The sequence below is a fragment of the Lactuca sativa genome, chromosome 2 (assembly GCF_002870075.4).
Source record: "Lactuca sativa cultivar Salinas chromosome 2, Lsat_Salinas_v11, whole genome shotgun sequence".
Classification (NCBI taxonomy): Eukaryota; Viridiplantae; Streptophyta; class Magnoliopsida; order Asterales; family Asteraceae; genus Lactuca; species Lactuca sativa.
In genome coordinates this window covers 194,621,723-194,634,997 of record NC_056624.2, presented here as the reverse complement: position 1 = coordinate 194,634,997, position 13,275 = coordinate 194,621,723, and the positions used below count along the sequence as shown (strand labels likewise).

General features: G+C 33.0%; 3 protein-coding genes across 7 annotated transcripts; 2 read left to right on the top strand and 1 right to left on the bottom strand.

Moving 5' to 3' along the window:
- Positions 1-2,600: 2,600 nt before the first annotated feature.
- On the top strand, positions 2,601-5,493 carry LOC111899858 (nuclear transcription factor Y subunit A-1). The gene is made up of 6 exons (XM_023895732.3): positions 2,601-2,773; positions 3,432-3,594; positions 3,712-3,824; positions 3,991-4,059; positions 4,157-4,321; positions 4,824-5,493. Exons 2-6 carry the CDS (start codon positions 3,447-3,449, stop codon positions 5,229-5,231), a joined length of 903 nt encoding a protein of 300 aa, XP_023751500.1. The 5' UTR covers positions 2,601-2,773; positions 3,432-3,446; the 3' UTR covers positions 5,232-5,493.
- A 2,307-nt stretch (positions 5,494-7,800) lies between these two features.
- On the top strand, positions 7,801-10,183 carry LOC111899859 (protein disulfide-isomerase 5-1). The gene is made up of 5 exons (XM_023895733.3): positions 7,801-8,040; positions 8,473-8,531; positions 8,632-8,807; positions 9,705-9,823; positions 9,922-10,183. The coding sequence occupies exons 1-4, from the start codon at positions 7,915-7,917 to the stop codon at positions 9,797-9,799; spliced, it is 456 nt and encodes a 151-aa protein (XP_023751501.1). The 5' UTR covers positions 7,801-7,914; the 3' UTR covers positions 9,800-9,823; positions 9,922-10,183.
- On the bottom strand, positions 10,006-13,068 carry LOC111899857 (pentatricopeptide repeat-containing protein At2g27800, mitochondrial). Of its 5 annotated transcripts, none has more exons than XM_042899370.2 (2): positions 11,597-13,068; positions 10,006-10,633 (listed from the first exon to the last, which is right to left on the bottom strand). In XM_042899370.2, exon 1 carries the CDS (start codon positions 12,808-12,810, stop codon positions 11,644-11,646), a length of 1,167 nt encoding a protein of 388 aa, XP_042755304.1. In that variant the 5' UTR covers positions 12,811-13,068; the 3' UTR covers positions 10,006-10,633; positions 11,597-11,643. The 5 variants fall into 5 exon arrangements, 3 of the variants coding, with proteins under 3 accessions (XP_042755304.1, XP_023751499.1, XP_042755303.1); XR_002853067.3 differs by lacking the exon at positions 10,006-10,633 and adding an exon at positions 10,814-11,195 and having other exon boundaries at positions 11,362-13,068; XR_006188394.2 differs by lacking the exon at positions 10,006-10,633 and adding an exon at positions 10,814-11,195 and having other exon boundaries at positions 11,381-13,068.
- Positions 13,069-13,275: the final 207 nt, after the last annotated feature.

Genomic DNA, 13,275 nt, shown 5'->3' with positions numbered 1-13,275 from the left:
TACAATTTTTAGTTTAACGTTTTAGTTACTTCATAGGATCATGGAAAGGCAAAGGCGTAATCGTATACAACTTCCTGTTTTATGTCACTGGATCTTGGGAAAACTCTGATTTGAAATAATGCTTTTGAAATAATAAAGATTTTTATAAACAATGTTGATTAATAGTTGATTTTGAAAATTTTAAATTTATTGTGATTTTTTAGTGTTACACATTTGGCATCAAGTGTGAAGTACTATGATTCTAAGGTATAACTCTACCCCTTTATACCTTGATTTCGGGTTCCATGTTGGCCGTGTAGTCTAAAACCGATTTTTTATGTTGAAGTGATAGTTAGGGTTTGATTCAAGTGGAGTTTTGAATCATTCAAGCAAGAAGGGATGTAATCAAAGCCTAAGAAGGTATAAATCCTTCCCCTCTAACTCTATTTTCGAGTTTGTGGAATTTTTTTTATAAAAATAAAAAAAAATTATAATGGTTTTTGAGACGTTACACACGAACACCACTTTAAGTTAGGTGCAATCATTATATGAAATGGGTAGCTTCACGGACATCTACAAGGGAGATAAAAAAACTTTCTTTTTATCCCTATTATTCGATCCCCATTTCTCTCTTCTCCTCCACGTGTGAACCCCATCTCCAAATGTTATTGGAGTGATGTTGGTGACGAGGTGCCGTAAAAAACGCGTTGAACATTGTGGATAGCCTTAACGATTAAAAATACAAAAAAAAACCTTTGTATCTTAATGCTTGCATATTAGCATTATGCATGTAACGACGTGAAAATTTAAAATAATTTTTTCATTTTTAAAATGCATACTCTTCATAACATATCGTATAAAAATCTCTTTTATTCAATTACAAAGCACGACTTCATTAATAAACCAGGATTCTCATAACTTTTTCTCTGGTGTGTACAATCAAGCCGGTGCTGTTCCGCGATTCCGAGAGGAAAACCTGAAACACATAACACATAACACGGTAAGCACGAAGCTTAGTGAGTTCCCCAAAATACCGCACATAACATATATTAGCCACTCGAGGCTATAACTCTGTGGACCCTCCGGTCCTAACTTTATGGACCCTCTGGTCCTAACTCTGTGAACCTTCCGGTTCTAACTCTGTAAACTCTGAAACATACACGACATGAATCACATAAAAATAATGCAGTGTATCACAATCACATAAATAGCATACAAGATACTCTATCATATAACGTTAAGAGATTCTTTCATGTATAGACTCTTGATTTTTTATTTTTTTATTATTTCTTTTTTTATAATTGTTTGAATTTATATGGCAAAAACAAATTCAAAACTAAGAACAACCTCATGCCTGTGTATATATTAAATTTGTATCAAAATTTTTATACTTGTTTATATATATATATATATATATATATATATATATATATATATATATATATATAGAGAGAGAGAGAGAGAGAGAGAGAGAGAGAGAGAGAGAGAGATAGGTTCATTTGAGACTATATTGATTTTGTGAGACACGAGGACGCGATCCTAGCCATTTATCTTGGAGAAAAAAATTAAAATAAAATTATAAAATGCAAAACAAAAGGAAAAATCCAAAAACTCTTTTTTTTGTAAATATTATTTTCGTTATTTAATTTATCCAAAAAAATTATAAAATTTAAAAACATCTCCGTTTTTTTTCGAAATATAAGTGAAATATTCTAATAGAATATTACACTGTAAATAATCAAATCGAATTTTAGAATGTTAGAATATTCTAATATTACTAAAATTGGTAGATATGTTAAAATATATTAACATTCTACTTGAATTTTTAGATTTGTTAGAATATGTTAATATTCTAATTGAATTTTTATATTTATTAGAATATTCTAATATTCTACTTGAATTTATAGATTTGTTAGAATATTCTAATATTCTATTAGAATTTTTTGAATATTTAAAGTTTAATACTCTAGTAGAATATTGTAACATTCTAAAAGTTCTATTTGAATATTTACAGTATAATATTTTATTAGAATATTTCATGTATATTTTGAAAAAAACGATAATTTATTTATTTTGGATAAAAAATGACGAAAATAATATTTTAATTTTTTTTTCAAAATTTTTAATTTATTTTGTATTTTAAAAGTATTTTTTTATCTCCAAAATAAATAGTTAGGATTGTGGCCGTATGTCTCACAAAATATGATGGTCTCATATGAAACTAACTTTATTTATATATATATATATATATATATATATATATATATATTAAAATTGTATAAAAATTTTATTCGATATATATTTTATTTGTATTCTCAAACTATTTGTATTTAGATTTATTTCTAAGTTAAGTCCAATTGCTTTGAACCTAATTCGATATCATTTTTGACATATATACTTATATAATATAATTCTGATATTCCAAATAAGATTATTTGATTTTCCTAAAATTTCCAAAGAATATCCCCGTACCCGTTATATCATGGAATAAGGCAAAGGGTAATGATTGTAAATTTACGGAGCATAAAATATTAGTGGGAGAAAATAAAGAAAGAAAATTCGCGATGTGTTACACGCGTCAGCATACAAAAGTCGTGGGGTACGTATGTGAGGTTCAGTCAAGCCCAGTTTTCAAATCAAGAGAGAGAAACAAATTACATACATATTCTCTCTCTCTCTCTCTCTCTCTCTCTCTCTCTCTCTAAAACATTTTTCTCCCTTCTAGATTTACAGCTGAATTCTCTCCGATTCATCGCCCCAATTCTAGGGTTTTTACTTTTCGCGCTCGATACTGGTAATTTTTTCTAAATCGTACTTGTACGTTTACTGTTTCCCAATATATCTGTTCGTCCGCATATGCATGTTGAATTTGTCGATTGTTTTCAGTCGTTTTGATTTGCAATTTCCGTTTTGTGATAGTTTCTTTGTATAATCTTGTTAATCATAATTGAATTGGGGTTGGGAGATTTTAATTTGTGGTTGGTGTTCCAATTTGGTACTTTTGATAAATTTGAGGTACACAGTTCGTTTTATGTATTTTACCTAATTTCTAATCCTCCTTGCCTGAAAATCATTGTCTTAATTCGTTGAATTTGAGACATTCTGTTAAAGTTTTTGAGTTGGTGATGGCCTGTAAAATAGAAAACAGAACGGTTATGTTCGTCTCACAGGTTTTGAGATTTATATCCTTCATGCATACTATTAATATATGCTGTTATTAATAAATTGAGGGCAGGATGTGCTTCTAAATTGGATTCGTTGTTCTAAATATTGATATTTGTATGGGGTTTTTTTTGCTTGTTATATGAGGTTTGACATTGGTACACCTCATGCATGAGAAAAGTAGTATATGATGCAGAGTGTCACGAATGGATTCTTTCTAGCGTGCTATGATACAATGGCTGTATACTGATTAATGTATATTGTTCTACATTGATGGTCATCTTAAATAGTGTTGCATAAGCTCCATGTCCTATACTGCCATGCGGGAAAATTCATCTGATTCATCTTCACAAGAACAATCACAAGACAAGGAATCGCAGTCTGAAGAAGTTCTAAGTGAGGAAGAAGATGATGTTAGCAAAGAAACACAAAATGCTCAATCTTTTCCTTCAGGTGCTTCCAAAATCCAACTTACTATGCTAATGTATCACAGTCCATTGAATTGAATTATAATTATAGGCACTTTACTTTATTTCAATACTGATGATGAAATCAACTTCTTGTGGTCAGATAGCTATGGACAAGAGCAGCACAATTATCATCAGGGAGTACCAAATGTCCTTCCAAGTAATCCAGAAACCTTAGGGCAAGTCCCACAACTTGAACTTGTTGGCCACTCAATTGTAAGCTTCATCCAGCTTCTTTATATATATATATATATATATATATATATATATATATATATATATATATATATATATATATATATATATATATATATATATATATATATTGTGATATTCTTTTTTTCAAATTCATGAATGTGTTCTTGGTGTTTGTGTTTTGCAGGCATGTGCCCCAAATCCATATTGTGATCCATACTATAGTGGAATGATGGCAGCTTATGGTCAGCCTATGGTAAGATATCTTATCTCAAATATCTTTGTTACCCTCATGTATGTATGTATGTATGTATGTAAGTGGTTTGACCAAGTCAATGATGTGTGTTTTGTAGGTTCATCCTCAATTTCTTGATATGCACCAAGCGAGGATGCCTTTACCCCTAGAAATGGCACAAGAGCCTGTTTATGTGAATGCCAAGCAATACCATGCAATATTGAGGCGAAGACAATCACGTGCAAAAGCAGAGCTTGAAAAGAAGCTGATAAAGGACAGAAAGGTCATTTATGTGTTAATTATTGTGTCTTGCTAATCATGAAAAAATATATATAATACCCATGAAACATGACAGGGAAGTTTGTATTAATGGGCTTAATGAGTTAAGCAGTTAATCTGGAAAATCTATACATGACTGTTTCCTTTTGACTTAATATGGAGAGAATGACTTCAAAAAACCTGGCTTAATGTATCAAGACACTAATCCTTTACCTATTGTCCCTTGTTTTTTCCTCCCAACTTGATTAATTTTGTGAAATTTGTTTTTTGGAATGTAGAAAGTAAAATGGTCTGTCATATAGTGATTCAGATGAAATAAACCCTGTTTATACAGACAGACATGATTACCCATACAGTACTTGATAGGAAAAAAGAAGAAACAAAACCGTATGTCTTTAAAGCAAGCCTTGTATGTGTTTGGTTAAATTACTGATGTACCCCTCTCGCATGATGGGGTAAAGTAGTATATGGTTGATGAGTAACTTGTTATATTTGGAAATTTACAGCCTTATCTTCATGAATCGCGACATCAGCATGCAATGAGAAGGGTGAGGGGTAGTGGTGGTCGTTTTGCAAAAAAGACTCAAGTTGACTCTTCTTCAAAGCATGGAGGAGATGAAGATAATAATAATAATAATAACAACACAACAGGTTCAGGTTCAGGCATGTCATCATCCCAGTCTGTGAATGTGAATATGAATTCAACGGGTATGAAGCGTGTGCGATCTAATGAATCTGATGAAAGTTTGGAGGCCCATAATGAAAAGAGAAGGGGCGAATTGGTAAATTCACTGAATGCTCGCAGCACATATCATTTGCATTCTTCGGATAGAGGTGATGGGGGTTCTTTAGGCCAGCAGTGGATAAGCATATCATCCAACCAGGCTTCACAGAGGGCTGTTGCCATGAAGTGATGTCAGGAGATCTAAGGCTTATTTTGAAGCTGGCCGGCAAATCATTCTTGGCTTTTGTCTTATGCACAAGGAAGAGGGCAAAATGGTAAATGTACCTTTCGTTTGCCTCTTTCAGTTTTTTTTTTTTTTTTCATGATCAACGTTGTGTACAAAGTATGTTTCTGGGTTAGAAAGAATTGATGATGGATTTGTGTTTTGCTTTGTGAAAATTTGTTTTTTGGAGGGGGTTGGTTGAAGCATTAATTTTAGGAATTATTCGTAAGTTACTGTTTATGCTTTTGGGTGAAATGTTGTGCCTGTTGAAATTTACAGCTGCCGCTGCATATGTGCAATGTTTGCGTATTGCTGAGCTTTTGGCAATTGAAAATCAATGCTTATCTTATGGATTATTGTCATAAAAACCCAACAAGGTTTTGTGTTTTGTTATAAAAGGTCCTTAAACTCAAAAATGACATGTGTTATTAGAGGGAAGATAACCTCTTGTTCCCGGTTAACATATGAATTCAGCCAAAAGTTAGATGAAATGGATAATCTCTATTTCCTTTTCATCCCTCCTGCCGCGTCCTCCTCTTCTTCAGTCACCCTTCTCCGTTTCACCGCCTCTATGCTCCTCTAAATCGGCGATCTTCATAGTGTTTATACCACCATCACAAACTAACAGAAAATTTAAAGCTTGATGTCGCAAGGCACAAATCCATTTTGTTGAATGCCCTTTTCAAGTTCGTATATCATTATTGATTTCAGACACCATCGATTTTCCTAGACTAAATAGTTGAGGAATTGGATTCTAGGTTTTTTTTGGTGTTCTTCATCTTGATCTCATACTATAGATTTTGCTCAAATTAATGATTAACAATATATACTGAAGTTGGATTACGGGCTAGGTATATTAATCAATTGTTATTGGTGATTTAACCGGTTCAACTGGGTAGAGGTACCGGATTATATACCCATGTGGATGAAGGTCGAGGGTGGAGCACATGTGGGGGATATCCCAGTTAATGCGTGGAGCCTCTCAAAGGGAAATCGGGTGCAAAGACTGGCGGTGGTTATTCTTCTTGGAGAGGTTTTGATATCGAGACTTCGTGACTAGGTGTCATGGTGGCACGAAGATACTCCGTCACACCACTAACAAGAAGTTTGATTATGGAGACAATTTTTTGGAAATCGGTTGTTGATGTTCTTTCACTGGGGTGTTCTTAACCATTTTGCATCTGGGTCTTGATCGTATTTTTGGGTTTTTATGCAAGCTTCGAATATTTGAGTTTCAATGGTTGATATTTTCAGCATCATATAACTTGATTTGGTTTGAACAAATGAGGGTGAAGAATGGTTCGCTTGTTTGATGCTTCACTAATTTTGTAATGTAGATGGAGTGAAATGAATCGATCATTGATGTTCTTTTATTGGGGTGTTCTTGACCATTTTGCATCTGGGTCTCAATTATATTTCTGGGTTTCGATACCGGCTTTGAATATTTGAGTTTCAATGGTTGATATTTTCAACTTCATGTAACTTGATCTAGTTTGAAGGAATGAGGGCGAAGAATGGTTCATTTGATTAATCGTTAATTTTGTGATGCGCGAAAATGGGTCGTCATTGGCTATTAATAAGGAACGATAATTGAATTTTCTATGGGAGCACTAAGCTTTTGATTCAATTTGAAAGAATGGTGAATTGATTGAAACTTCTATTGCAACTTCATCGCACAATAAAAATGACGAACTTAGTTTAAGAGGCCTTCTGTAACTTGAGAATGATAAGGAGACGAATAAAAAAGAGGAAAAAACAAATGATCACTAGTCAACTGAAAACCGATCCTTGTGGATATGTCCACATGGATATGGGAAACTTTAACTATCAAAAGTCATTTTACACATAAACAATTTAGCAAGTAAAACCTAACTTTAAACAAAATAATATGTTTGACAAATTTCAAGTTTAATGGTTTAATGGGTCCAAAAAATTGTTAGAAGGTCATTTAAAGGCAATCATGAAATTTATTCATATATCTTATAATTAAAGGAGTTACTATATATATGAACTATATCAATTGTTTAAAAAACATAAAAGATTAGAAATTGTTTTTGTTCTATCTTTTTCTTCACGGTATCAATATTCATATTTATAATTATTTGTGCTGAAAACTTAAAATTGTGGTTAATAACGTAAAGATTAGAAATTGTTTTTGTTCTATCTTTTTCTTTACGGTATCAATATTCATATTTATAATTATTTGTGCTGAAAACTTAAAATTGTGATTAATAACGTAAATACGTAGATCTAATTAAATTATATTAGAAATGTATACTTATTTTTTTTCATACTTATAATTGTTTGTGCTGAAAATTTGAAGTTGTTAATACATAAATACATAGATCTAATTAAAATTCTATTAGAATTTAGAAGTGACAATATTATAGTTATTTTTTCGTATTTATAATCGTTTCTGCTGAAAATTTGAAGTTGTGTAAATACAATTTACATGGATCTAATTAAAATTCTGGAAGTGACAAATTTTACTTATTTTGAAATAACTTAAATCAAAATAATAAGTATAGTATAATTTATTTTTGAAGAAGAAGACCCTAGTTCCCTTTTATCTAAATCCGTTGGAAACCGATTGCCGCTAGCAAAATCTCCCGAAGAGCATCCAGTTTGATCCGCCATCCCAGTAGCTGCCATGAAAGGCGATCATCGATCGCTTCTACTTGCTACAGTCCTAATTTCATCACTACTACTCTCGGCTTTCGTACACGATACAAGAGCTGAAGTCATAACCCTAACTGAAAGTACCTTCTCCGACAAGGTAGTTTATGATCTCTTAGTTTATCACCTATTGTTAGTTTCTGATGTTCGATTATGATTTTTTTGCTCTAAGATCTCGGATTATCCGGTATCTTCTGTGGTATCAATGCCTTAGTTCATACTTCGTTATCGTTTTGGATAAAATTTATTTTTGAATGTGGATGTATTTTTAATATGATCACGCATAGTAGTAATCTTCAATGGCAATGTTAACTGGATTTCCAAACTTTTTTACTACGTTTTATTTATCAAATATCATTTCTAGATTCTTATTAACTACTGATGAAATTAAGTAGTCCGATTGACCTAAATCTGTCTCTCTATCGACAGTAGAGCTAGCATTAGTTTGTAGACTTGTCATCTTAATCTCTACATGTTCTTTTGCTTTGTGTGTGATTAGTTTCTTTCCTTTTTCTTATGCTTCTTCATATAGGTAAAAGAGAAAGACACTGCTTGGTTTGTGAAATTCTGTGTTCCTTGGTGCAAGCATTGGTGAGTAATCATTTCCATCCATCCTTGTGTCACATAATTCATTTTGGTAATTAGTTTGAGATTGATATTTGAGTTGTTGTAATTTGCTGCAACATTACAGTAAGAAGTTGGGTTCTTTGTGGGAGGATCTTGGAAAGACAATGGAAGGGGAGGATGAAATAGAGGTTGGTGAAGTGGACTGTGGTACTAATAAACCTCTTTGTTCAAAAGTTAAAATCGGATCGTATCCCTCATTCAAGCTTTTCTATAATGGAGAAGAAGTTGCCAGATATCGAGGTACACTTTTGCTTTAATCTTTTCTTAGACACAAAGCTTTGCCATTTTTTTAAACATGCAATTAGATATCTATTTCTTCACATCACAAAAGTTTCTGCAACCTCATTGAATGAAACTTATGGGTTCCATTGAATCAAGATTCGTTTTCTAAAGGCCTTCAATTTAATTAGCAAAATAAGACAATGAAATAATGAATCGAGTTAATTCTGTGAATAAGAACCTTCTTCAAACCATGACCTTCAAAGGTTGAAATTGTAATCCAAAGGGTTGTATGCTTATGTTGTCATCTATTTTAGATGGTGCAAAGGTTTAAAGATGAGTAAAGTAAGTCTATAAAAGAGAGATGAAGCGTAGAAACCTTCATAGAGGGGGATTCATTAGTGGATCATGAAGTATGTTCTACTAAGAATTGTTTTATAACATACTTTTTCTTTAACAACCATATTATGTGAGCATATAAGCTAGCTATTTAAAAAACCATTTGATATAGTTTGTTGATAAGCTCATGGGGCTTTTCTTACAAGCTTTCCACATACACCATTAGTATATTTCTAAATGATAACCCAAATATATATTTTATTTTATTAAAAGTATTTTAGATTTCTAGCAGTTTAACCAACAGTTGTATTACATTATATTTCAGTTACTTGTTGCGTTCTTCTCAAACTCAAAATAAAAAAGAAGGAATATACTTGGTGAAAATTCGTTTTGTTATTTTTTACTCTTGGCATGTGTCTTATCTGGAGATGTAGTTTTGTACAAGAGTATTGTAGTTTTAAAAATTATGTATCAAATCATTGTGTTTCTAAACTTATTTACTTAAACCTGATTGTTGATTATCAGAAATTTGGTTGTGTATGTACTATGTAATGTGGTGGACATAAATGAAATGTTTAGGTGCAAAGGATGTTGAGTCGATGAAAACATTTGTTTTAGAAGAGACAGAAAAAGCAACACTGAATGCACAGCTAGAGGATGATAAAGATTTATGATCTACCTTACACTTTCAGTTTCAGGTATTGTTAATTATTATTTCCAGATGCCTTTTGTATTAAACTTTTTTTTATATCTTTAATTTTTTAATTTTGTATATTTGTGCCAATATATGAAACAGGAGGTCTATCTGAAAATTATCCGAGCAGACATACACTAGTTTCATCAGATTATTTTATAGTTGTACAACATTATTGGCGATCACGCAGCTAATATTTTATTCTGATAGAAACTTTTTTGGGGATGAACTATTATGCATTTTCTTTTCCCCCCATTCTTTTTTTTTTTGTACTGTTGTCATTGTAGACCTTGCAAGCAGAGTTTTGTGATGGGGCAATAGTTTTTTTCTGTTATGGGAATTAGATCACCTCTTTGTTTACCAATTTTAAGTTGTGGATGATAGATCATATAGATCTTTGTATTTTTTTTTTTTTTTTTCTGGGAGTGTATACGTTGAGCTTTACCTTAAAATCCATGAATCGGACACTTATTGACATGAAAATACAAAACATTCTGGATATTTTCGATAATAAACGGATAATGGTAAAGTTGTATATCTATTTTTCACAATTAAAACAAATATTATAATCCACAATATTTAAGATAACAATTGTATATCAAATATTATAATGCACAATGTGAAAACCGTTCTTATGTAAGATAACAGTTGTAAATCTTTATTTTTCTAAACTCCAAACTACTGTTTTTGTTCATCTCCTTCAACATCAACTACATATCCTTCAACACCGTGTGCATTTCAAGAATCTATTTTTCGTAGCTTTTGTAGAGTTGGTTCTTTGTCTATCGATCTGAAATATTTTTGGTCATTCCTCCTATTATGTCAAAACACCACATTAAACATGGCTATAATTGATTCTTTATAAAAGCTACATCATACTATGGAATGAACTGTTACAAAAAAAAAAAAAAAAAAACCGTAAGCTAACAGGTAGTGGAAAACACTTGGGAGACTGTAAAAACACACGTGTCACTGTCTCCTGTAGATAAACTAGTACACTGATATAGGCGGTGCCTTAATCATCGTATTCTAAACGTTAAAACTGCCTGAAATATTTTGGTATTTTGTGTCAGTGTTACGTTGTTAAGTTTGTAGATGATCTCATCGAAAGATGGAAAATAATGGTTATTCAAGAACCTCTTTAATCTTGGTTACTACTCTCTTGTAGTTCATAGACACTAATTTGTACTCCAACCAGAGACATTAATTTTTATAAGCAGCTTTTTGCATTCTCGCACATCAACATGAATTAATTAAGAGGTTGCTAACAGCTTCAGCACAATCTGTCCTTTGATCAAAATGGGCTTCTCCAAGCTTTTCATTATTTATTCTTCTCACTCTACCATCTCTTTTAGCAATGGCATCGACACAACCTACTGCACCAAAATCATACCCTATTTCGTGAATATATATATATATATATATATATATATATATATATATATATATATATATATATATATATATATATATATATATATATATATATATATATATATATATATATATATATATAGGAGCAGAAGATAACAATTTAATCACATTTTCAGATGTACTGTACCCATCAACCCAAACAAGGAATTCCATTACATACTTGCATTTGCAATTTTGATTATACCAATTCATCTTCTCCCTCACCAACAAATGGTTAATGGTGAATTCAAAATGTTCTGGGATACTGATAATCACACCCATTCTCAAGTTTCTTCAATCAAGAGTCAACATGGTAATGTCAAAGTAGCTTTAAGCTAGAAGAGGACGCTGTGAGAGGACAAACCTGTACTTTTAGCGCTTCATGGGTTTGGCATGGTTCCTACATAATCTTTATGGCCCATTGCCATCATACAAGTTTCTATAATTGACTTGAAGTTCATATTCAAGCTTCCTGTAAGCAGACCGATCCACCAACCTTTTCTCCTGCAATTCCTTAAGCAAATTTACAGCATCTCCACACCTCTGTTGTCTGCATAACTCATCAACCACAGTCCTATACGTAATGTAATCACCCAACCTTTCGTTTCCAATCATCTCCCACAAGTAACTCACAGATTCATCGATCTCTCCCTCAAGTGCAAACGAACTCACAAGCGAGTTATAGGATTTACTGCTTGGAACAAAACCCTTCGCCTTCATCTCATCACAGATCTTCCTAGCATTACATGTTCTTCCTTGAGAACATAAACCATGGATCAAGTAATCAAAAGTAAACGAATTCGGTACACAATCATAAACCACGCCCATCTGATGGTATAATCTAAGCGCGTCATTGACATGAAGGGAGAGAACGTACCCTTTGATCATGGAATTCAAAGCAAAGATGTCAGGATCGATCCCATCATCAACCATCTGCTTGAACAACATGCTCATGGTATCCATATACATATGATTTATGTAGGTATTGCTTCTCCTGCTCAAAAACGAAGTGAATAGAAGATTATACGTTCTGATCGAAGGTTTACAATCCAATTTCTTCAGGCTTCTCATGTGTTTATACACGTTAACAGCTCTACTCAACTTCCTTGCTTCTGTGAAGAAGTATATCATCGTGTTGTAAAGAGCTTCGGAACCAAAAGAAGGAATCGCCAACGCCTCGTTGACGATTAGATCCATTTCATCGTACATTTTTGCAGCGCCGAGCTTCTTAATCGTAACATGGAATGTGGATACATCGTGTGTAAATCTAGGTTGTTGAGACGCCCAATTGAACAACTCCAAACATACCAATGGATCTTCTTGTCGATTTATTAAGTTATGGAGGTCTTCAGGTTTGAATCGAGGCAGAAGCTGTGAAACGGCTCGACGAAATTGGAATTCGTCTAGGGTTGGCTTTGACGCAGCTAAATTTCGTCTGTTGACTCTCTGCCAGTATGATGTTGATGAAAAAAGGGAAGCTAATATGTATCTGCTGATTAAATAATTAGAGTTCTGGGGAGCTTTGACATTGATGCAGATTTGCTTCAAACATCGTAGGGATTTAAATGCGATACTCATTGTATCTAGAATATAAATAGCAATGAACCAGATTACAAGGGTTGACGAGCTGAAGGCGAGCGCCGAGGGGGGTTCCTTCACGACGGTATTCGGTGGAAACGAGGGAGGGAGGCCATGGAGGAAGGGGAGGTGCCGTGGTGGTATAGGGCGGCACGGATGGGAGGGGCCGACAACAAGGATTGAATGTGTATTGTACAGTACTAAGTTATTGCTACAGGTGCTAACGGTTTTACGTTTAGAGAGAGAAAGAAGAAAGTAAAACTCTCATCACTTGAATATGAACCGTCTACAACATATGTACAAGTATGGATTTGCTTCCGGCCGAAACCGACTCGAACCCAAATAACTGGAAACCTGAATTGGATGAAAAGTGGAAACCGAAACCCGGACCGATTATATTAATATGGGACCGGTTCGGTTTGGGTAATACGAGTTTCGATTCGGTTATTAACCAAAAATTACCGA

Excerpts from the sequence above, each read along its gene's own strand:
- LOC111899858 (XM_023895732.3), top strand. The coding sequence starts at position 3,447 with ATGTCCTATACTGCCATGCGGGAAAATTCATCTGATTCATCTTCACAA. Across the intron at positions 3,595-3,711 it reads TGCTCAATCTTTTCCTTCAG|ATAGCTATGGACAAGAGCAG; the intron begins GTGCTTCCAAAA and ends TCTTGTGGTCAG. Across the intron at positions 3,825-3,990 it reads AACTTGTTGGCCACTCAATT|GCATGTGCCCCAAATCCATA; the intron begins GTAAGCTTCATC and ends TGTGTTTTGCAG.
- LOC111899859 (XM_023895733.3), top strand. The coding sequence starts at position 7,915 with ATGAAAGGCGATCATCGATCGCTTCTACTTGCTACAGTCCTAATTTCA. Across the intron at positions 8,041-8,472 it reads AAAGTACCTTCTCCGACAAG|GTAAAAGAGAAAGACACTGC; the intron begins GTAGTTTATGAT and ends TTCTTCATATAG. Across the intron at positions 8,532-8,631 it reads GTTCCTTGGTGCAAGCATTG|TAAGAAGTTGGGTTCTTTGT; the intron begins GTGAGTAATCAT and ends GCAACATTACAG.
- LOC111899857 (XM_042899370.2), bottom strand. The coding sequence starts at position 12,810 with ATGAGTATCGCATTTAAATCCCTACGATGTTTGAAGCAAATCTGCATC.